General features: G+C 40.4%; 1 protein-coding gene across 2 annotated transcripts in view; it reads left to right on the forward strand.

Annotated features, from left to right (window-relative positions):
- NELL1 (neural EGFL like 1) overlaps positions 1-21,719 on the forward strand; it is an 830,042-nt gene that overhangs the window by 609,232 nt on the left and 199,091 nt on the right. For both annotated transcript variants that reach the window (XM_044258965.1, XM_044258966.1), the window contains exon 15: positions 15,437-15,532. In XM_044258965.1, the coding sequence (XP_044114900.1) occupies positions 15,437-15,532 (96 nt within the window). The remainder of the gene's footprint in view (positions 1-15,436; positions 15,533-21,719) is intronic.

Raw genomic sequence — 21,719 nt, forward strand, 5'->3', positions numbered from 1 at the left:
TCATTAGATGTTTTATATAATCTGCTAGATAATAATCATTAGCATTTTCTCTGTGGCTCTTGAAATAAGACCATCCTTTTACTTGCTGCCTCTGCGTGGTCATAGGATTTCACAAGGCTGATGGATAGTGGGATGTCTCTGCAGTCATGCCCAGGAGTTTGCTCCCATGAACTCAGGGCACTCCTAGTTTGAGAGACTGGCTCCCCTCTGTCTGTCTTCTCTCTCCGTCTTCTTCTCATCTCCATGTTGGAAAACGTCATCAGCCCTCTACACCCTGCTTCCCATCTTCAGCATGGCTTTTGTTGTATAGCCAATCTTTGCGGCTCTCCCTTCCCTTTCCTGTCTCCTGTTTCTCAGGTTCTCAGCTAGTGATCATCAGTTCCTTTTTCCTGAGTTGAGACACAATCAAAACACACTTTGGGTTGATAATCTCCTTCATGTCACCTGGTTATCTTTTCTCTCTCGCGCTTACTGCTTTGAAACTATTTTCCCACTCCAGTAATTTCTTGGGTCTGACTACTGGATAAGTTGACATTTTGGTTGTTGAAGGGTTCTGATTCCATGCTTGAAAAATAGCAAGCAGAAAATGACAGCACCATGAATGGCTAATGAAAGAAGGACGGGGTACCTGGGTGGCTCAGCTAGTTAAGCCTCTGCCTTCGACTCAGGTCATGATCTAAATCCTGGAATCTGACTTGGGTTGGACTCTCTGCTCTGCTGGGAGTCTGCTTCTCCTTCTCCTTCTCCTTCCTCCTCATCCCCTTGTGATTTCCATCTCTCTCTCTTTCTCTCACCCAAATTAATCAATAAAATTTAAAAAAAAAAAGTAAATGATTTAACTGTTGAGGTAGATTTTATTTAAAAGTTTTAAAACAATGAATATTGAACTAATGCCCCTGTTCTTGTGGTTAAGAATTCTTTTCTTCTTCTCTGGGTGCCTGGGTGGCTCAGTTAAGTGTCTGCCCTCATCTCAGGTCATCGTCCCAGAGTTCTGGGATCCAGCCCCTTGTCCAGCTCCCTCTGAGCAGACTTGCTTCACCCTCTCCCTACAACCCTCTACCCATTTGTGCATGCTATTTCTCTCTCTCTCTCAAATAAGTAAATAAAATCTCAAAAAAAAAAAAAAAATCTCCATTGCTCAGTGCGTAGGTGTATAATTCCATTTACCCTGTATTCCGTTCTGTTGAAGAAATGAGAAGCCAAAACATTTGTAAAAGCCCAGCATTAGATGCAAATACTTGAGTGTCCTCACCAGACCGAAGTTTAAACAGCCTGGTGATAGTCAGCTAAATCTTTTGCTGGTTTTAGAAGTCTGCTCTATGATTTGTAACTTATGTATTCAATAAGGAACAATTGAGTATGTATTGTGTACCAGGAACTGTGCTCGGAACTAGAGACAGAGAGATGAAGGACTATTAGAGAAGCTCAAACCTATTAGCACAAACCAATTAGCAAGAAGACAGAGGACATCATGGTAAGTGCTAGGATGAAATGTGCCAATGGTCCTCTGGAGGAATCAAGGAGGAGACCTATAATGGGTTGAATGGTAGCCCCCAAAAGATATTCTAAGTCCCCTCCCCCAGAATACCTGTGAATGTGACCTTTGGAAATAGGGTCTTTGCAGATCTTGTTAAGGATATCAAGGTGGTATCATGCTGGATTTAGCATGGACTCTAAAGCCGGTGGTTGGTGTCACTAGATGAGAGAAAAATGACTCCTTTTCTCCTGGGGAAGGGCTTGTAAAGATGAAGGCAGAGATGGGACTTTGTCTCCTATCGCCCAGAATCTCTGGCAGCCGACAGGAGCTAAGGAGAGGCATGGAACACATGCTCCCTCAGTGCCTTTGGAAGAAACGAATCCTGCCAACACCTTGATTTCAGACTGAGGAGAGATCATTTCTTGTGTTTGTTGGAACTTACCAGGTCAGCAGTGATTCGCTGTGGCAGCCCTAGGAAACTAATAAGGGCATCTAACCTAGACGGGCGTGGGAGAGGGACATCTATTACAAAACAATTCTCTGTTCAGGAGACATTTCAGCTGAGGTTTGGAGGCCAACTAGGAGTTACCAATTTATTAATGGGGAAAATAATTCCAGGCAGAGAAAATACATACAAACATAGTTCACGTTGTTGCCAGAAAACAGGCTTCCCTAATTCCTTATTCTGTAGAAGAGTGAAAGACAGGCTGCCCCAGTTTTGTCTTCTTTGGACAAAGATCTTGCCTTTGCTCTGCAGAATCTGCTCAGGCCACTGATGATTGGGAGAGTCGACCTCTCTCACACCTTGACTTCCATCGCACGGGTTGAGGGGACCATCCATTTCATATCTGATTTACTATAATAGCTTTCCACCGGTCTGTCTGCTTTCATCATTACTTGTCCAACCCTCTGGTCTCTTTTCCTCATCACAGCAGTTAGAAAGATCTTATTAAAACCTAAATGACATAGGACACTCTTGAGCATAAAATGTTCCAGCGTCTCTTCATTTCTGAGTGAAAAAACAAAGTACTTTATATCCTAAATCCCCTAGAACTGATGTTCATTGAGCTTTCTGTTGTGATCTCCTGTGATTCAGCCACTGACTCATCTGGCCTCCTTGTGATTCCTGGACATGCAAGGTATGGTCCTATGTCAGGGTCTTTGCACTAAGCTGTTCCCTTTGCCCTGAATACTTAACACCCCCAACACCTGCCTGGCCTGCTCTCTATCTGTCCCTCTGTGTGTCTGTCCAAATGTCAATCCATTAGGCCTCATAGTTACCATAAATGTAAATAGTAACCCCTCCCCCAGTACTGCTTAGCTTTCTTAATTATCCCTGTAACGCTTACTATCATCTAACTTTTTGTACTTTTGTTTAATGTTTTCTGTATCTCCACTAAAAAATAAGCTTCATAAGATGGAGGGACATTATGTGTTCTGATTATTTTTCTGTGTGAACTGCCTAAGAGACTGCTTAGTGCATTGTAGAGTCTCAACTGATAGTTTTCGGAAAAAAGTGATCAATTTTTAGAATTTTTTTTAAACTAAGAACTTTATAAAAGAAATGAAAACAATTTGAGAGCTGATGAACCCATGCTTTATTAAAATAAATTTTAAATGTAACATTGTGAAGAAATTGCTAAGGCCTGCAGTGGGTTCTAATATTAATCTCTTGTTCCTTCCCACCAAAAAATCAAAACAAAACAAACAAACAAAAAAACAACCAAAACCAAAAACAAATGAACAAACAAAAAACAAGGCATGATTCTTAATCATTGGGGCCTTAATAGTACGTTTGATTCGTTTTGGAACCTGTTCAGTGGTGTTCTGGTCCCTTAGGGACTAACTAGCTGCTGTGGCAAAGTACATTTTTAACTTGAGCTTCCTCCTTTCTCTGCCCTAAGGGAGAGCACTTGAGACCTGAGTGTTACAGAATGATTTCTGTGGGAAGCTCTGCGTCTCTCCTCTGTGCTCTGTATGTGCACCGGCTAGGGATGTGCAATGCCATCTTTCTGTCCCTCCAGCCTGGGTACCCTCGAACTGTTGTTTCTCTGCTCAGGGCATAGTAACTGAGCAGATTCAGCCTTCCCACACACTGTGGATAGGAGAGAGACTTTAAAGTTCTCTCCATGAGAAGATTCCCTTCCAGCTCAGAGTCTGAGCCGGGCAGGGAGATGGATGTCAGGGAAACTCCTGTATGGCACCCTCAGAAAGCAGTGGCAGCAGCTTGCCTAATCCCTGCATGAACAGCATCGTGTGGGCACCATGGACAGTTATGCAAGTGAGCCCCAAGTGTATGGGGAACAGCTCCAGTGTGGAATAAGGCTGCCGGGGAAAGGTGGCAAGGGAGCATTCTGCAGAAGGAGGCCATGCACAGGCTCTGTGCCACTTGCCATTGTATCTATCCTGTCACCTTAACCCCAACTTGAAGGAAAGGTAGTCATGTCTCCATCTCACAGGTGGGCAAACAGACGCTCAGAGAAGGTTACTCACTTGCTAAAGGTCACACGCTCGTGATTTAATACAGGTTGCTCTGATTCCAGGGACTGTGCTCTTTACCTCCACTGGGCTTCTATAAATTAGAAACACATTTTGGGGGACTTGAGCCCAGATATCTCAAAAATAACATTAGCTCTGGAATGAGGGCAGCTTGTGTTGTAGGTGAGATATAGCTAAACATCTAGAAAGACAGATAGCCAGGCAGTGGCGAAGGCTTGAGGCCCGGCGGGCATGTGTAGCATGAGCCCAGCCATTAATCAGACACGCTCACTTAAGAGGACCCTGGGCTTTGACCTTCAAGGCAGCCAAAGAAAGGTCAAATATATGTTTTTGAATCCTCCAGCAATCAGAGCTCTTTGGAATGCTTTGCATTCTACAACATAATAATTAATAATTCTAATTCTGAATTTCTGGCTTGGGACCTTGAAGCACGGAAGTGAAAAATAGCACCCCTTCCACAAAATACAAACAACAGCCTGGTAACCCTGTGAGTTAGGGTCTCGTTTACCATTATAATCGTCCATGTTAGTGTCTTTTTCCCTAGGTGGGTTTCCCTTCTGTGAGTATAAGTACAAAACTAAATGATAATAGCATCAAGGAATTATTAATATCCTTTGAGCACCCGGCTCTAAACACTTGACCTCCAGTAACCTTTACTCTCCACAACAACCATACAAAGAAGGTGCCGTTTTAATTCCCCATTGTGTCATGAGGAAAATGATGTTTACAGGTGTTTCTCCATATGCTCTAGGTTACACAGCTAGAAAAAGACCTGAAATTGGCAGCCCGGCAGCCTGTGTCCCGGAGTGTGTCATCTGACTGTCGAGGTGTCTGTGTTAGGTATTTGAAAGGACAGAGATGGGGAGGGCAGTGTTTGTTGCTGTGTTTGATCGCTAAGACAGTTCTTTCTCTTCTTTTTTTTTTAAGATTTTATTTATTTATTTGACAGAGAGAGATTACATGTAGGCAGAGAGGCAGGCAGAGAGAAAGAGGAGGAAACAGGCTCCCCGCTGAGCAGAGAGCCCGATGTGGGACTCGATCCCAGGACCCTGGGATCATGACCTGAGCTGAAGGCAGTGGATTAACCCACTGAGCGACAGTTCTTTCTCTTCTTTTCTTCTTTTCCTCATCTTTCTCTCCTCCCTTATTTCTGACCACCACCACCCCCCACCCCCCGCTCCCCACACCACATACTCCTTAAAAAACCCAAACAAGCCTTCTCCTACTATGGGGATTTGACCTCACTTCTCAGGCACCTGAGGCTGTGTCAGAATCCCAGAGCCTGGAATTCTCAGTCTCTGCCTCATAATTAACTTTTTTTCTTGGGCAAGTCATCAAACTTCTCTCCTCTCCGTGTCCCCGTTCATTACAGAATGAAGGCACCATGACAAACCGTCTTTTAAGATTCTTGCCGAGCACGCTTTCCACAAAAGCACAAAATGCTTTACGAATCTGAGAAATTGCTCCGATTTCAGGCTGGAGGTGGGTAGGAAATGGAAAAGCCCTCTCAGGCGCTCTGGTCCACCGGAGTGACCCAGCGACTGTCACCGCAGCCTGGATTCATATCTCACTCAAGATTTAACATCTCATTCCAGGTAGTTCTGTAAAATCACAGACTGCGTTTGCCTTGGAGAGCTTGCTGGAATTTATTTCTTGAAAGTCTCCAGACTGTGACCTCCCAGGGTAATCTATGTCTTGGCTCCTATATGGCGGTGCAGCGGGAAACCTTCTGACCCCCTCACCCGGGCTCTCTCCTCAACTGCTTTCCACCGATAGCACGTCCCATGCTCCTGTTTCTTAGCGCATCTGTTAATGCCGAACACCGGATTATGAATTGCTTTCAGAGTTTTTGTTGCAAAGGTATAATTTGACTGTTGCCTTAGTTTTTACATCGTAGGGAGTCCTTAACTAACTTCCTGAATTTTGCTTTTTGAAATTTGAACGCCACCTCTTACTCAGTTCCTCTTCGTAGGTTTTGTCTTAAACCCGTATTATTTTCCTTGTCTTTGATTCTAGTCCTCAACAAGCTCTCAAACCCTGGTGTTGATTTTTACAGCACTTAGGGAAGACCTAACTATATTCACTGTGTTACATCAAATAATATATTAAATTTATTAATAATAAACTAAATATAATTAATAAAACATAATAAGTATATTCACTCTATTAATTAACCTGGAGGGAAGGAGACTGACAGTTTTAAGAGGAACTAACTATTGTTGGGCACTTACTGTTTGTAGGCACTGTGACAAGTACTTCATATGCACTACTTCTTTGATGCTGGTAATATCAGTAGGCCCAAGGTTCTCTCAGTGCCTTAACTATACAGATAAGGATTTGATGCTTAATTAAGGAGATTAAGCAGTTTTCAAAAATAAGGTCATGGTGGTAATCCGTTTGTATTATAGAAATGTGATAAATCAACACATTTTTCACCTTAAACTTACACAGTGCTTTATGTCAGTTATATCTCACCAAAGTTGAGCGGTGGGAATCAGTCAGCTAACGAGGGTTGTGGAACGATGACTAGAATCTAGATCTGTTTCCAGAGTCTTACCCCCTCACCAAGCTGCAGGCTCTGTAGGAGAATTACCCGGCACCCGTGTTGTTTGGGTTATGTGTCAGTGATTGACCCCTGTGTGCACAATGTCAGGGCCAAATATTCCTCAGTCCCAAGTTTTTAGAGATGTCCTGCTGAATTTCTCTTCTTTTTATATATATTTCATCCATTTCTGCATTTCAGAGACTTTAGCTCATGGAACCTCTTCATATTTAAATGTGGACGGTGCCTTCCTAGGGACAAGCCACCGGTCTTATTCTGAATGAAACTGGAATTGCAGGAAAAGAAGACAGTATTGGCAGTCCCAAATCCTTCCTAAGAGCGTGGGTACCTGACGAGGAAGGCAGAGTAGGAGGAGCTCTTCGGTGAAAGAGCCAAAAGCCTGGGTTAGTTGACTACCAGCTCCAGTCACCTCTTCTTCCTCCTCATGGCAAGCTCAGGTCCTTCTTTGGTTCCACCAGCGGTGCTCCATGTCGCTGTTCTTCTGTCTGTGCTGTTCCTCCCCACCCCTGACTTGACGGTCCTTGGTCCCATCCTGCCTTACAGTTACTTATTGTTTTTCTGGTTTTAGTTCAGGTATCTGCTGTTGTGTGGATGGACCCCTATTTGACCTTCTAGGAAGAAGCAGTCCTTTCCTTCTCTCTGCCTCCTTTGAGTTTGTGTCGGTGTTATTGCTAGGATCTGTAAAGCACTACATAATCTTTACAATCCACACCTCAGGGCTTTTGTACTTGCTGTAACCTCTACTTAGAACACTTTTCTGCTTGATGGCTCACTCTTTCTTTGCTTAGGTCTTTACTCATATGTCACCTACTCAGTGAGGCCTTCCATTATCCCCTTGTTTAATTGCAACCTTCCCCATAGGCACAGCCTCCACTCCCCTGCTCTCTTCTATTTCTTACTATATTGCCTTTCACATAACTTTATCACTTGCACGTCTATTTTGTTGTTCTGTATCTTCCCCCACTAGAATACAGACCCGTAATATGAAATATTTTAACTAGGGCACTTGGGTGGCTCATTCATTAAGTGGCTGCCTTCGGCTCAGGTCATGATCCTGGAGTCCTGGGGTTGAACCCTGCATTGGTTCAGGGTTCAGCAGGGAGCTGCTCCCTCATCCCCTCCCCACTGTTTGTGCTCCCTCTCTCACTGTGTCTCTCTCTGTTAAATAAATAAAACCTTTAAACACAATATTTTATCTATTCTTTGTAATCCCTGGCTCTCAGAATAATCTTTGGCACAGAGGGTGTTCAATAAGTAATTGTTGAATGACAAAATGAAGGATTGTCTAGCTTTTCTAGCCTGTGGCACCGTTGACATTTTGGTCTGGATAATTCTTGGCTTTGGGGCTGTTCTGTGCATGCAGGATGTTCAGTGGTAGCATCCCTGCTTTCTACCCACTAGTATGGCCACCAGTGGCACTTCGCCATTTGTAATAAATGAAAAGATCTCCAGACATTGTCATATATCCCCTGGGGTGGGGAGAATTGCCCTCAGAGAGAACCACTGTAATAAACTTGCAGCTTCTGGAGAACAGGGATCATATCTTATTAGAGTATCTAGTGTCTTAATAGGTAGTAAATGTTTGAGACATTTTAAAAACAGAATTGATCCGACACAGTCAAATGGTCCTCTCAAATTTCATGATACAGTTCATGACACAAAACTGTCTTCTGAAACATTGTTTTCTCCATATAATTAATTTACAAAAAAAATAGAAGTTTAGTATCACCAGAGTTCCAGAGGATATATAGAGGAAATCAGAATTGCAAAAAAAATATGACCCTGGTCCTTAAGAATCTCACAGTCCAGTTAGAGAAGCATATGTACAGCACCCCCTCCAAAAAATGAAAAAGGATGCACTTACTGTCTCTTTATTCAGCCTGTGCCATTCCTATCTAATTTATCCTCTGTAACAGATTTTCTATGAAGACCCATAGAGTGAATATTTTGACTTTCCAGACCAGAGGGCGTCTATTGCGACTACATCCGCAGAAAATAACAGCATTACAGACATTGTCTTATATCAGTGTTTCTAAAGCCAAGACCAGAATCTCAAGACTAATCTAAAAGTGACTGTTCCCCCCACACCATCGCAGAATGCTGCAGACTAGAAGAATACAGTGATTACCAAGGCTGTATGAAACAAGGGCACAGTTTAAACTGCAGCCTTAGTGGACTGTGGAAGCAAATCATTGGATCATAGCCATATTTTATAAATGATAAAAATATAGTACAATACAAGGTGATGCAATGAAGGAAATACAATATCAAAATGTGTTACACAGACTAAGTCAGTCTTCCATTACTGGTTGTGTATATGTGAAGGCTTATGATAGAAAACTTATTTCTTACTGTTTAGTAAAAAAGATTAGCAAAACATGATCTTAAATCAAATAACTACAATGATGGACAGAACAAAATTCTGTATGCCGATAACCAGGCAGGACAGTACTATGCCTGAAGGTCACTAACAAATCCAGGAAGTGGATGGGAAATGGGAAGATGGAGAGGATGGGTCACAGATTCTAAAATGCTCCTGCTGACCTGCGTGGCTTACTGCATTCTCTTATGCTGTCCAGTCTCTGACTTTGACGTAAGTTATAAATATTGGCTCATTTTCATCTTCTGTTCAGTACCTTTCCACAGGACAAACCTTGACCTGCCCTGCCCTTTTCCCTGTGATTCTCTGCTTAGTAAAAATCCCATTCATTCTTCCAGACCCAACTCAAATGCCAGGTCTGTTGAAAAGCTTTGCCCTAAGTCCACCAGGCATAATTTATCATGTTCTCCTCCATGTTCTCTCAGCACTTTATTCGTACTGCTATAGTAGCATTTATCATGTTTTACGATGCTTGGTTTTATATGTGCCGCTCTCTGTCTCTGGCTTGTGAACTTCCTGGGGATAGGGACCATCTCTCACCTCGTTGTAGGCTTCTCAGTATCCAGCATGTCATCTGCACATGGTAGGTGGGCAAGCCCCACGTGGATGGCTTAGAGAGGTGGTTGATGTGGGACCTGAAACCCAGGGAACCGCTTTATAACATTGTGACCTTCCCCTTCTCTAAGCCAGCTTTCTCATCTGACAATGATGGTAGCATGTCTAATGCACTGGGCTGCTGTTATTAGCATGAAAGGGAATATTGTCTGTAAAGTACATCATAGGTCCTCCAAAAATGGAATTCACCATTACTGTTGTTAATATTAATACAGCTGATAAGGGGTTTGCAAAGGGGTATTGGAATTGTGGATACAAACATAGATGGTACAAGGGATGAAAGGGGATTTGGGGCCAATAATGAAAAACTAACTTATGCAATAGACTGTGTGCTTGCAACCAGAATGATATGAAAATTGAGAGTTGTAGACATCTAGATGTTTGGTTTGATGTATCAGACAAGCCACCTGGATGAATTTACTCTGATCTTTTCTCTTTATTTTAAACTGTTTTTTGAGTGGAGAAATTGGGAGGGGAGAAAGGGAAAATGATGGGTTAAAATAACAGAATTTTGCTCCTGGGGACACCTAGTAGACTTAAATAGTGTGAAGTTGGAACACACTTCCTCACTCTCAACACTATTGACATTTGCGGTCAGATAGTTCTTTGTTAGGCAGGGTCAACCTGTGCATTACAAGGTGTTTAGCAACATCCCTGTCCTCTACCCACCAAATGCCATTAGCACGCTGACCCCACCTGCCATCTTCTGAGGATGAAAAATATTTGAGGGAGTCTTTGATGGACACATACCATGTGCAGAAAGAGGTGAGCAATAAACCAAAAAGCAAACATGGAGGTGATGTCCCCTTTGTTATTGACAGAACTGGGTTAAAGAACATGAGTTTCAGTCTGGAACATGAGTTTCAGTCTGTAACAAGCTAGTTTGCTAAGAATGAGCACAGAATTTAAGGCAGACTTACCAACCACGTCCCAGGGAGGAAAGTGTCATTCAGGAGATAAGGAAAATTGATTCCGTCTGAAGGCAGCTTACTCACAAGAGAGATGCAGGGTGGCCATAGAGTTATGCTGGACATGAATAGATTTTAAATATCTCCTTCCCCCTCACCTCCTGATTTTTGGATTTTAGGTTCACATAATCACTTAATTATAATCTTTGATTGAAGACATTTTAGGATCATTGGTCCATGGTGGTCAGCTATCATTTACTTACATACCTCAGTGGTTATTTTTAAATGATGTAATTCACATCTAGTAATGAATTATCTAGAATAAAACTGGAAGAGTAACAGTTACATACTTCTAAACATACAGTGCTTCTCTGCCTAGTCTCCTGCTTCTCCCACCTGAGAATCATCATCCTGATACATACTCTTCCTAAATTTACCAATGGAATTTAAATCCTTTACCTCCACAAGGCAGAGTGAGCAATGCTGGCAAAGAGAGGTCAGAAATGAACTTAAGGAGAGAAGCAAAGGGTTTCCTTTTAACAGATGGTGCTGAGGCATGTTTGTTTCCTGTTATTTTGTCAGGATACAGGGTATCCCTAGAAACCAAATATATGCCCATAGAACTTTAAGAGGATCCTGCAAATTGTCTAGAACTTGAAAGGTTGTTACTTTTTATTAGTGTAAAACTATTTTTGTCAAACTGAACACATGATGATGATACTGAACATCTACAAACTGTTGTCTGCAAACCCACATTCTCATTTTGTTTCCCTTAATGCCCAAGTTTTGTTTCCCTTAATGCCCAAGTTTTGTTTCCAAACTTGTTTCCCAAGTTTTGAGAATTGTTGCCTGAAAACAAGTAGTCTGTCTGTGGACTAATGCCTTTTCAATTTTGAGTTTTCTGATTTTATTTTCATGCACAAGGCAGAGTCCTTTCCAAAATAGAACAATACCATTTCAGAGTTGATCCAGTGCTGCATCTCCCCCAGGGTAATACATTAATAACAAATGACATTGTGATGACCGATTCAGGTTCATAATTCCATTGTATATTTGCAATCTGTTTAAGACATGCTTCAGAATTAGGCAAAAGAGCCACGTACCCCATGATGCCTGAGTTTTTCCAAGTTTGCAGAGGAGCTGTGGCTCCAAGTTCCATTGCAAACCATATGATACTATGTCATCTAGTCAAGGACAGAGTGACAGTGAGCCCTCATTAAAGAATAAGCTCCATTGCATAGGGATCTTTTCTAAGTCACTGCCACATCTCCAGGATGTAGCACACAAACCGGTGCATAATAGTATTGCTATTTGGAAAAACAGACTCCTAGTGATGAATAAGAATCAGGTCTAGTTCTTGAGCATATCACACCTGCCATGCCCTGTGCTGGTGGTTTACATTGGTAATTGAATTGAACCTTGCACAGCATGGACGTTATTATTGTTACTTTGTTCTTGAGGAAACTGAGGTCCGCAGGAGTGAAATAATATGCTGTAGGTGACACAGCTAATAAATACAGAACGAGGACTTGAGCCATGTAATTCTGCCATCCTATCTTCTGATAAAGTAGAAAGAAATGTGATGGTGACTTGGCTTCTCGTTTCAGTTATGCCACCAACAAAGTAATGCTGCACCAAATTGTAGGTCCTCTTGAGTATCAGAATTGTTTTCTTTGAAATGCTAGGTTGATAGTTGAGGAAGAAGAACCAGCTATAAACAATCTATTCACAACCTGTAGTTTAGGATACCTGTGTATTTGGATATCTTAGAAGGTATTCAAAGAAAACTTGAGTTGATTTTGAGTTCACATTTTGGAGGGCATGCTTCCTTATTTGATTTTGTGTTTTGTTTTTCAAAGTATTATGTCATATTCTGTGAGGTTCGAGTAGGTAATGAATTTCTTTTTTATCCAGGATAATTGTCATTTAAAAATCACACATGCCTGGATTTGGTCAATCATGATGGGACTTGGCCAAAAATGGAGATTAGATAAGATGTACATGAACTTGAGCAACTCCCTGCCTCCCTTCTCTTTCATGTCACATACGCGATTTGGTATATTTTTTTGCTTTCAATATATAATTCATTTCCTTAGCCATTATGGAACTATTGAAAAAAAAATAAGACTTCCCATGTGAATATTGGATGGCAGATTAGTCTGCACTATAACATATAAAGAAAAGGCAAGACTTTGTAGCCTTTGAGCAAAGAAGCCTTTGCTTAAATCTTGAGCTCTGCTGCTTTCCAACTGTATGGCCTTAGTTGGGGTATTTCATTTTTGAGCCCCAGTTTTACCTTTTTTGTAAAAGAAATAGTAACACCTACCTAATAACATGATGTTAAGGACCATTACTAGTATTAGAAATTAAAGCATAAATAACAAGGGATGCCTTTCACCCATCGTTGGTGAAGCCGAACACCTTGTCAGATGGGTTTGTATTGTCTGGGTGTTAGATGATTTGTCCTTGTCCCATGTTTCACAGCCGTGACATTATTGCTGTCAAATAAATTTATATAACAAGGTACTTAACACTGTTGTGCCCCACACTATTTAAAGGCCCTTACTATGAATAGTAACTAATTTCACCCTCATAGCACCGTATTTATTATCACATCTATGTTCTTAAAACATCACAAACATCTCGTGCTTTCTTCACAAAAATCTCTATCATTTCTTCTTAAGAGTCAAGTCAGTCAGGAGCACATGTATTTTGAGATTCATGTATTTTGAATCTGCCGATTCTGTGTGTATACATGAGTGTGTGTGCGCATACGTGCACACTCCTCTGGATCAAGTGTTGTTTGTTTCACTAAAGAAACCCAAGCTGCACTTCTTGCTTCTAAACTCATCTTCTTTTGGGGTCACTTGAAACTTTTCCTTACCAGCTTTCCATCTCTCATTTTCAGTTTGCAAAACCACTTTATTTTTTTGTTACCAGCTTTGATGCAGAGGTTAGATACCTTACTTGGAAACGGCAGTCATCAGAGCACACATGTGTGATCTTTGGGGACAAGGGATTTTGTGTACACTTGTATGCATATATTTATATACATATTGATTTTTTATTTTTGGTGAACATACCAAGGCAGATTTTGTGTAAATGTTTTTTACAGTCCCAGGGTACTAAGATGTTGGAAAATGGGGAATGGTATTTGGATAGCAAGGTATGCACTATCTGTCTGGCAGATGCAAAGGAGCTCACAATTACTAAGCTATAGAATGTTAAATTATCCAGATGATATTAAATGATATGGGAAATGGCAATATTGTGAGAAGTTCTGTGTAGCTGAACTACTGTCAAACTATCCAAAGATGTTATGTAGCTTTTTAGAGTTAAAGCCATATTATTTGTGTGATGATGACAAAATATAACCATGTATCTTTCCAGTGTGACACGTTTCTAATTGCAATTAAAGCCATTTGCTCACCTAGCTCTCATGTGAAAAACAAAACAAATCTGTGGTACCAAGTTGCAGTCATCTTCATTTAGGAGAATTTTTGCAGTTTTGGCACACTAAATTACTGGTTCTCCTACAAGCCTTGAAAATAAATTATTTGGCATGGAAGTGTTGAGTAATTATTAGAACAATAGCTTTCTGATCAGAATAGCCTGCAAAATATAGGTGAATTCATTCAGCAGTGATTTTTTTTTAAGATTTTATTTATTTATTTGACAGAGAGAGATCACAGTAGGCAGAGAGGCAGGCAGAGAGAGGGGAAGGGAAGCAGGCCCCTGCCGAGCAGAGAGCCTGATGCGGGACTCGATCCCAGGACCCTGAGATCATGACCTGAGCCGAAGGCAGCAGCTTAACCCACTGAGCCACCCAGGCGCCCTCAGCAGTGATTTTTAAGCATTGGCTGTGTTCTCAGATTCTGAAATGGTGGTACAGTAGGGAACAAGAACAAAATCCCAGTTTCTTGTCCTGATGGTTCTTACAGTCCAATGGACAAAACAGAAGATGGTAATCAAATATAGGTAAGTGAACAATGGTAGTTAGTACTGCAAAGGAGAGGTTCCCAGAGCTATGTTGTGCTAGTGGGTAATAGGGAAATTAACCTGGTCTCCGAAGGCTAGCTGGGTAGTACTGAGATGGGGTTAGGATCATTTTTTGATGCTTGTGAAAGGCTTATCAAAGTCCAAACCCTTTGAAACTGCATTTTCACATAGAAGCATTTCCCCTTTCTTAAGTATTTTAACTCTAAGGACAAGGCATAGTTTTATTATAGAATCGTTGGAAACATCTTAAATATTCAAAAGTAAGTGTTTAATTAAATGTATGTTATCTAAAATTATACTGAATACCTGGGGTGCCTCAGTGGTTCAGCTGGTTAAGCATCCAGCTTTGGGTTGTGGCTCAGAACATGATCTCAGGCCATCAGATCAAGCCCATGTCCAGCTTGTGCTCAGTGCAAAACTTACTTGAGATTCTCTCTTTCTCTCTCTCTGTCCCTCCTCATGCTTATGTGTGCACACACATGAGTGCGCTCTCTCTCAATAGATAAATAAATAAAATCTTTAAAAACTTATATTGACTACCCAAAATCTTTTAAAACAATATAAGAATGTTTATATTATAATAAAAGATGTTTGGGGAGTAGTTACAAAATAGCATTTAAATTGCCTTTGCCTTTATCCCTACCCTATCCTTTCTAGTTACACAATTTGTCCTATTTGATTTCAAATATATTAATAACCAGAATAACAACAGTAGTAGCTGCTTGTACTATCACTTACACGTGCCAGCCCTGTGTGAAATGCTTTATATCTGTTGTTTCAAATGATCTCGTGTAAATGACTGAAATAGGCATTATGACATTTCTTTCTTTCTGTATACCAAAACTTTTAAATATGTCAACACAGGTATGTATGCTCTATGCACCAAAGAAAGAATTGTTTCAGTATTCACACTATTCACCATGAGTTTCCTTAGTGCCATCTTATCTAAGAATATCTTTTATTCTTTTTTCTTTCTTTTTTTTTTTTTGTGACAGCATTCTGCCAAGAGGGCTGCAGATACGGTGGAACCTGCGTGTCTCCTAATAAGTGTGTCTGTCCTTCTGGATTCACAGGAAGCCACTGTGAGAAAGGTAACCTTGCCTGTTTTGTTATTTGGTGGGGGATGCAGAGGGTGGAGACAGAGAGAGACTTCCAGAGCGAATGGATCTCTTTCTCTAGGTATAGCACTGTGGGTTGACTCAATATGTCCAATTTTGATGGTAGATGAACTTCTCCCAAGTTTTCTTCTGCCTGCTACATAACAGGCATCTTCTCTTTGAAAATAGGGTTTCATTTGCTCTCCCTCCAGTGTGTCTAATTCAGCAAGGTCCAGTGTTTTCTCCACTCTGCTTGCCAGTATGCATTTGTAGTGCTAATTAGAGATAAAGCCTCACGAACTGACTTGCCCCACTTATCATTTATTGGGTAGCATCACATGCAACTATTAGAGTTTTAACAATCTGCTGCATCAATGGAATCTAAATAGAACCACATGCTCCTTGCATAAAAGCACGTTAAATAACTCCAGCAGGTTTATGGGTGTCCTTGGAATTTTATTCCAATATTGGTTTATTACAAACATTATCATTCATGGACCTGATAATGTAAGCCAGTTAGCATCAGTAAGATTCCATTATGCGCCCCTTTCTGTTTGCAGTAAGTAATGTTTATACTTGGTGCTATTTGGTGAAATCCAGCTCTGTCATTAATTGAAGAGGTCCTCCTACCTTTGTGTAAGTGGAATTTGATAATCAGTGTTAGTTTGCCAGTGTTCGTAATCAATGGAAGCAACAGGTTTATGTCATAGAAAACTAAATATTTCAGTGTATTTGTCCATGAGATTTATTAGGGAAAAACCACTGTACTGTATTTTTCTGAGAAGGGAATAAACTTGACACTTACCATAGAATTGCAGAGAAGAGTGGAAATACAACGTTGTCATCATCATTGCTATTATCTGATGAGATGGAGGATTGTCTTCATCTAATGCCAAAGATCTAAGCAAAGCTCTTTTTTCCTTCATGTTTAAAAGTTTCATTTTTTTTAATGAGCCTATTTATTATACCCCAAATTGTCCCACCTACTACATTGTGCTACCTATACTTTTATAAGGCAGCTTGATCCTTTAAAAAACATGTCAAATTTTACATAAATTATTCAACAAGAAAATCAACAACGTGTGTGCCATTGTTTCCATATTTTGTGATATTATCAACAAATGAAGTCACATTTATTAAATAATATTAATTGGCTCATCCTTAAAAAGAGACCTGCCAAGCTCTGCTCCTGAGCAGCATGAGAGCATTGCCACATGGAGCTGAAATATTCTTGCCAAAAGCAAAGACATTTAATGGTAACTCAACACACATGCCTTTATTGCAGTACCTTGGATTTTGATTAGGTTTTCTAAAATGAAAAAAAAAAAAAAAAAAGCAAAACAAAAATCAGACTAAAGGTTTTGTCTTATTTCCTCTAGAACTGCTGTGTTTCTCTAAAATGAGTCCCAGGGATGTGTGGAGACAGAACGGTGATGGTGATGATGTTGATAATGACGAATGAGAGTCGATTTCTCATGTGGTAGTTAAGTCGCAGGCCTCGCGAATGAGTGCGTTCATATGAACAACAAACGAAATTGCTATGGTTGCTACAGCTTGATAGATGGCAAACTAAAGCTTTGGCCAGGTGAAGTGATCTCTGCAGTGCTACAGAGCCAGTGTCAGAACTGAGAATGAAACATAAGTTACATTGTGCAAAGCCTGCCTTATAAGCCCTTGCATGTGTTTCTCAAGGATAATATGTGGACTTCCTGTTAAAATCCAGATTTCTCCACTTCTGCCCCATATCTGGTGAATCAGAAAGTCTGAGTGGGGAGGGTCCACAAACTTGTACTTGTACCAAGCAACTCAGGTTGTTATAAACCAGTAACAACTGGTTTATACATTAAACAACGTTTATACATTAAACAACAATTACACGGTAATTGAGATCCTTAACCAGAATGTCTGTAAAGTTCTTACTCTTTTTACCTTTTAAAGAAATAGGGGAGAGCATTGATCTCTTAGACCAGGGTTAGTGGCAGCTCAGGAAAAATTAACTGTAGTTTCTGATGGCTTGTTCATTTGACCTCTGGCCTTTTCTCTTTTCAATAAGTGGTTGGTTGGATCAGTGCTTACATTCTGGCCCATGATGTAGAGCAGGAAAAATAGAGATAAAGGAGAAAATCAAGACCAGAGTGAAAAATAAAACAAGGATTGGTAGGACATGGGTTCCTATGTAGATGTTATTAATATAAGTGTTGGATTTGAGATTGAGAATTGCATTTTCCTGAATATGTACACAATTATTGTAGGATTAAAAACAAACAAACAAACAATGTTTCTCCACATGTGATGCTCTCTCCCATCAGTAGCAAAGCCATTCCATTTGATACTGGCCAGTAGTCTAATTCTGCAAGACTTTTTGTCAGTGGAATAAAGCACACATTTTCCAGTCACTTGTATGCAAGGGATGTAGATGAATTGTAGGCAAATACTGAAAACTTATGTCATACCTTATCTGAATTATTTTGTCATGTTGCTCATTAAGAATAAACATCAATTCTGTTTTCCATTGAATAGTGATATGGATACCTTGAGTCTTAGAGTGCAAGTGAAAAATACAAATGCATTATGAATGTTTCATAGCATGATTAGACTAAATCTTTCATTGGGTTTCTTTCAATTTCAGGGCTAATGAAATGGTCTCATTTGATCTATGTAGAGTTCACTTATGTTTAGTCTTAAAATGTTTCCCATGGCCCCCCTGGTCATTGGTTTTACGCATTGTGACATTCAGCATTTTAGAATACCTGCACATTTAGTTAAATCCTGGAAATCATTTGTTAAAGAAAATGCATATCTAGAATTTAATGAGGTTAAAACAGCCACCTGTGTTTGGTATGTAACACAAAGGTGAACAACTCAGATGTGAAATCAAAGAGGTACACTAAATCCAAAAATAGGTCACCTATCATGGAACAGAGCACCATCTTCTGAGAACTTAATGAGATTAAGTTTTCTACTTGGTATTAAGGAAATTTGCAATCAAGAACAAGTAGAGATTATGTACAAGGTATCAAACTATGTTTAATTAAGGGTTTCTTAACCTTGACAATATTGACTTTGTGCACTAGATAATTCTCGGTTGTAGAGGGCTGTCCAGCATCACCAGACTCTATACCCACTAAATACCATCAACTGTGTCATCCCCAGTCATGACAAGCAGAAATGTCTCTTGACATGGCCAAATATTCCTTGGGAGGCAGAAGTAATTCCTCTGGACCACACCAGGTTTAAATGTAGCATTTAGGGCACCTGGGTGGCTCAGTGGGTTAAGCCGCTGCCTTCGGCTCAGGTCGTGATCTCAGGGTCCTGGGATCGAGCCCCGCATCAGACTCTGCTCAGCGGGGAGCCTGCTTCCTCCTCTCTCTCTGCCTGCTTGTCATCTCTCTCTGTCAAATAAATAAATAAATAAATATTTAAATGTAGCATTTAAAAAAGTATTTTATAAAAATGGTTATGTTGTGTGTATACGTATGTATATGTATGTATGAGCATATGTATGCACATAGACACATATATTTTAGGGAAATGTATCAGTGTTAGTTGATAATACAAAAATTACAAGCATTTTTTTTTTTTTTTGCTAGTGAAAACATTTTAAAGCATCTTTTGAGCATTTTTTAGAAGTGCTTAGAGTTGCTATAATTTAGAACATTCCTGACATCCGTGAGCCAGAGACTGGCCGATAGCCATCGTATGTTATGTGAGGCACACTTTGTATGGTCCTATGAACCAGGTTGATGTGCAAGCTGGGAGAGTTCTCTGTCCATTTTCTACCAGTGACATTGTAAATATGTGAATGCTTCAACCCCACCCAGGAAGCATGTGACCCGAACGCTTGTGTTCTCCTGAAGGAAGAGGAAATTCTCTATTCTTTTCTTCTTTTTTTCTTCCATCAATCTTCCTTCCTTCCTTCCTTCCTTCCTTCTTCCCCTCTTCCCTCCCTTTCGTTCACTCTCTCGCTCTTAGAGAATATGTGCATGGACAAACTGGGGAAGGGCCAGGCAGAGGGTGAAAGAGAATCTTAAGCAGGCTCCACACCCAGGGTCTGCACTGGACTTGGGGGCTCAATCTCATGACCCTGAAATCACGACCTGAGCTGAAATCAGGAGTCAGATACTAAACTAGTTGAGACACCCAGATGTCCCTATTCTTTTTTCATTTTTAAAAGGAAGTTGTCAATAGATGTAGTAAGATAATGTCTCATAGTATAAAACTTAGAAACACATGTTTTAAATGGAATTTTCTCTAAAATGATCTCTCTCTGACAATACTAGGCAGTCACTTTTAGTAGGAGTTTTGACTAGGATATAAATGTTGATGTTCTCTGTGGTGGTACACACAAGACAGCTAATTTTACTGCATTTCCCTATTTGTATATCCCACAAATTCTAAATTGTATAAATTCATACAATCATAAGCAACATCTTGGGAATCAGACAGTGAGAACTGGGCCGTACTCATCAAACTATAGGCTAGACCATAGTGTAATGTAAAAAACTGGGGAAAAAATATACTGATATTATAAAAATAGCAGATGCCGACTTTTTCCCACATAACTTCCGAAATGGGTTCCTTCTTTGTAAATATTATTCATTTAACTCACACAAGCTTTGAACTCTTACAATCTGCAGGCCTTTCCAAAGCATATTAAGAACCTGGTCAGGAATATTCAGGGAAATCTATAAATAGCAAAAAAAAAAAAAAGTTTGGTAGCGTTATCCATTGGCAGTATAATTTCCAGTAGCTATTGTTTTTTTATTTTGGTTATCTGTATTTTCTCATACAATAAATATTATTTATGTTTATTTTAAACTTGTAAAAATCATTAATTACTACAAAGAACATAAAAACTCACAAAAAGGACTGGATTTTTCTTAGGTCTTGGAGCTCTTTTAACTCTGCCTTAAAAGGAAGTGACTTTTTGCCGGATAATTTATTCTGTTCTTTTCCCTGTGCCTCCAGGACTTGCAGATACGTAGACAGAGGGTAGCAGTTTGCCCCGAGTATGTTATCCATCCCCCAGGTAAAAAAAATGTTCAGAAACAAAGACTTCTGTATTTTTCCAAATTTTAAATACTGCTCCAGTTTGGAGAGAGCTATACTGACGTTCATCTATATACATTTTCTCTGCCCTCCCTTGTTTCAGGGAATCACTTTAAGAGCTTTTAAGAAGGTGAATAGTAGTTCTCTTCTGTGAATAGTAGTTCTCTTCTTTTTCCTCTCCAGGTGTCACAGAAAAGCATGTGGGAAAAGAATGAGTGCAAATGTGCCTGTTCAGAATCCTAGCAGTTGGGAAATTTATTGACCTTCTCTCAGCAGGAGCTTTCTCTGGTGGTCTGGCACGTGGCTGAGAAAATGGCAGCTTCCGTTTCTCAAGTTGCTGCCGTCCTGCAACCAGTAGGTCCTGGAGTCAGCCGTGCTTTTGTGGCATCATTTAAAAGGGAAATATGAGGATTTGAGGTTTCTCTGAGTTGACCCCAGCAAAAAAAAAAAAAAAGAATGCACACAGATGCTCTGTTAAAATTTCATTCAAGTCATCTGAGTGTGAATTTGCTTGAGGAGATGTGTCCTGCTCTGGATATTTCCAGAAATAGAGAGTAGGAGAGGAGAGGCATTGCAGTGGAGGAGGAGAGGGGCCCAGACCTACCCACACTGAGTTCATCCACTTCGAGTATCTTGTGTGGCACCTTCTTCTTGTCCTCAACTCCATCAACTCAACTTTTCTTCTTTCAGCGATGATGGAGAAATTGGGCCAGAGGTCCAACGCACTTCCCCATGGCTCCAACATGGGATGGCCACGTAATCCTCAGAGCTGCTCGGAGCTATTTCAAAATGCTATCCTTGACCTGCCAAGATCACCATTTTGCCAGATTTCTGGCATGGGGAAAGATACCTCCAGCCTTTTTTCATTCTCATCTCCTTGAGACAGAGCACGTTTTCAACTCATTTCAGTACAACTGTAGGGAGTGATACCTTTTGCTCACAAGCCAGGACTTGGACTATACATTAGGAATGCAGCCGGGGGTAGGGAAGAGGACTGGACTAAAGACCAGAGGTCTGAGTTCTGATACTAGATGTGCCTCATGAACTATTTAGCCTCTGCCACGTGAAATTTGCATGAAGCTACCACCCATCTATTATGAGTCCCCCAAAGTTTGCATTTGTTACTTCTTGT

The sequence above is a fragment of the Neovison vison genome, chromosome 7, assembly GCF_020171115.1.
Source record: "Neovison vison isolate M4711 chromosome 7, ASM_NN_V1, whole genome shotgun sequence".
NCBI lineage: Eukaryota > Metazoa > Chordata > Mammalia > Carnivora > Mustelidae > Neogale > Neogale vison.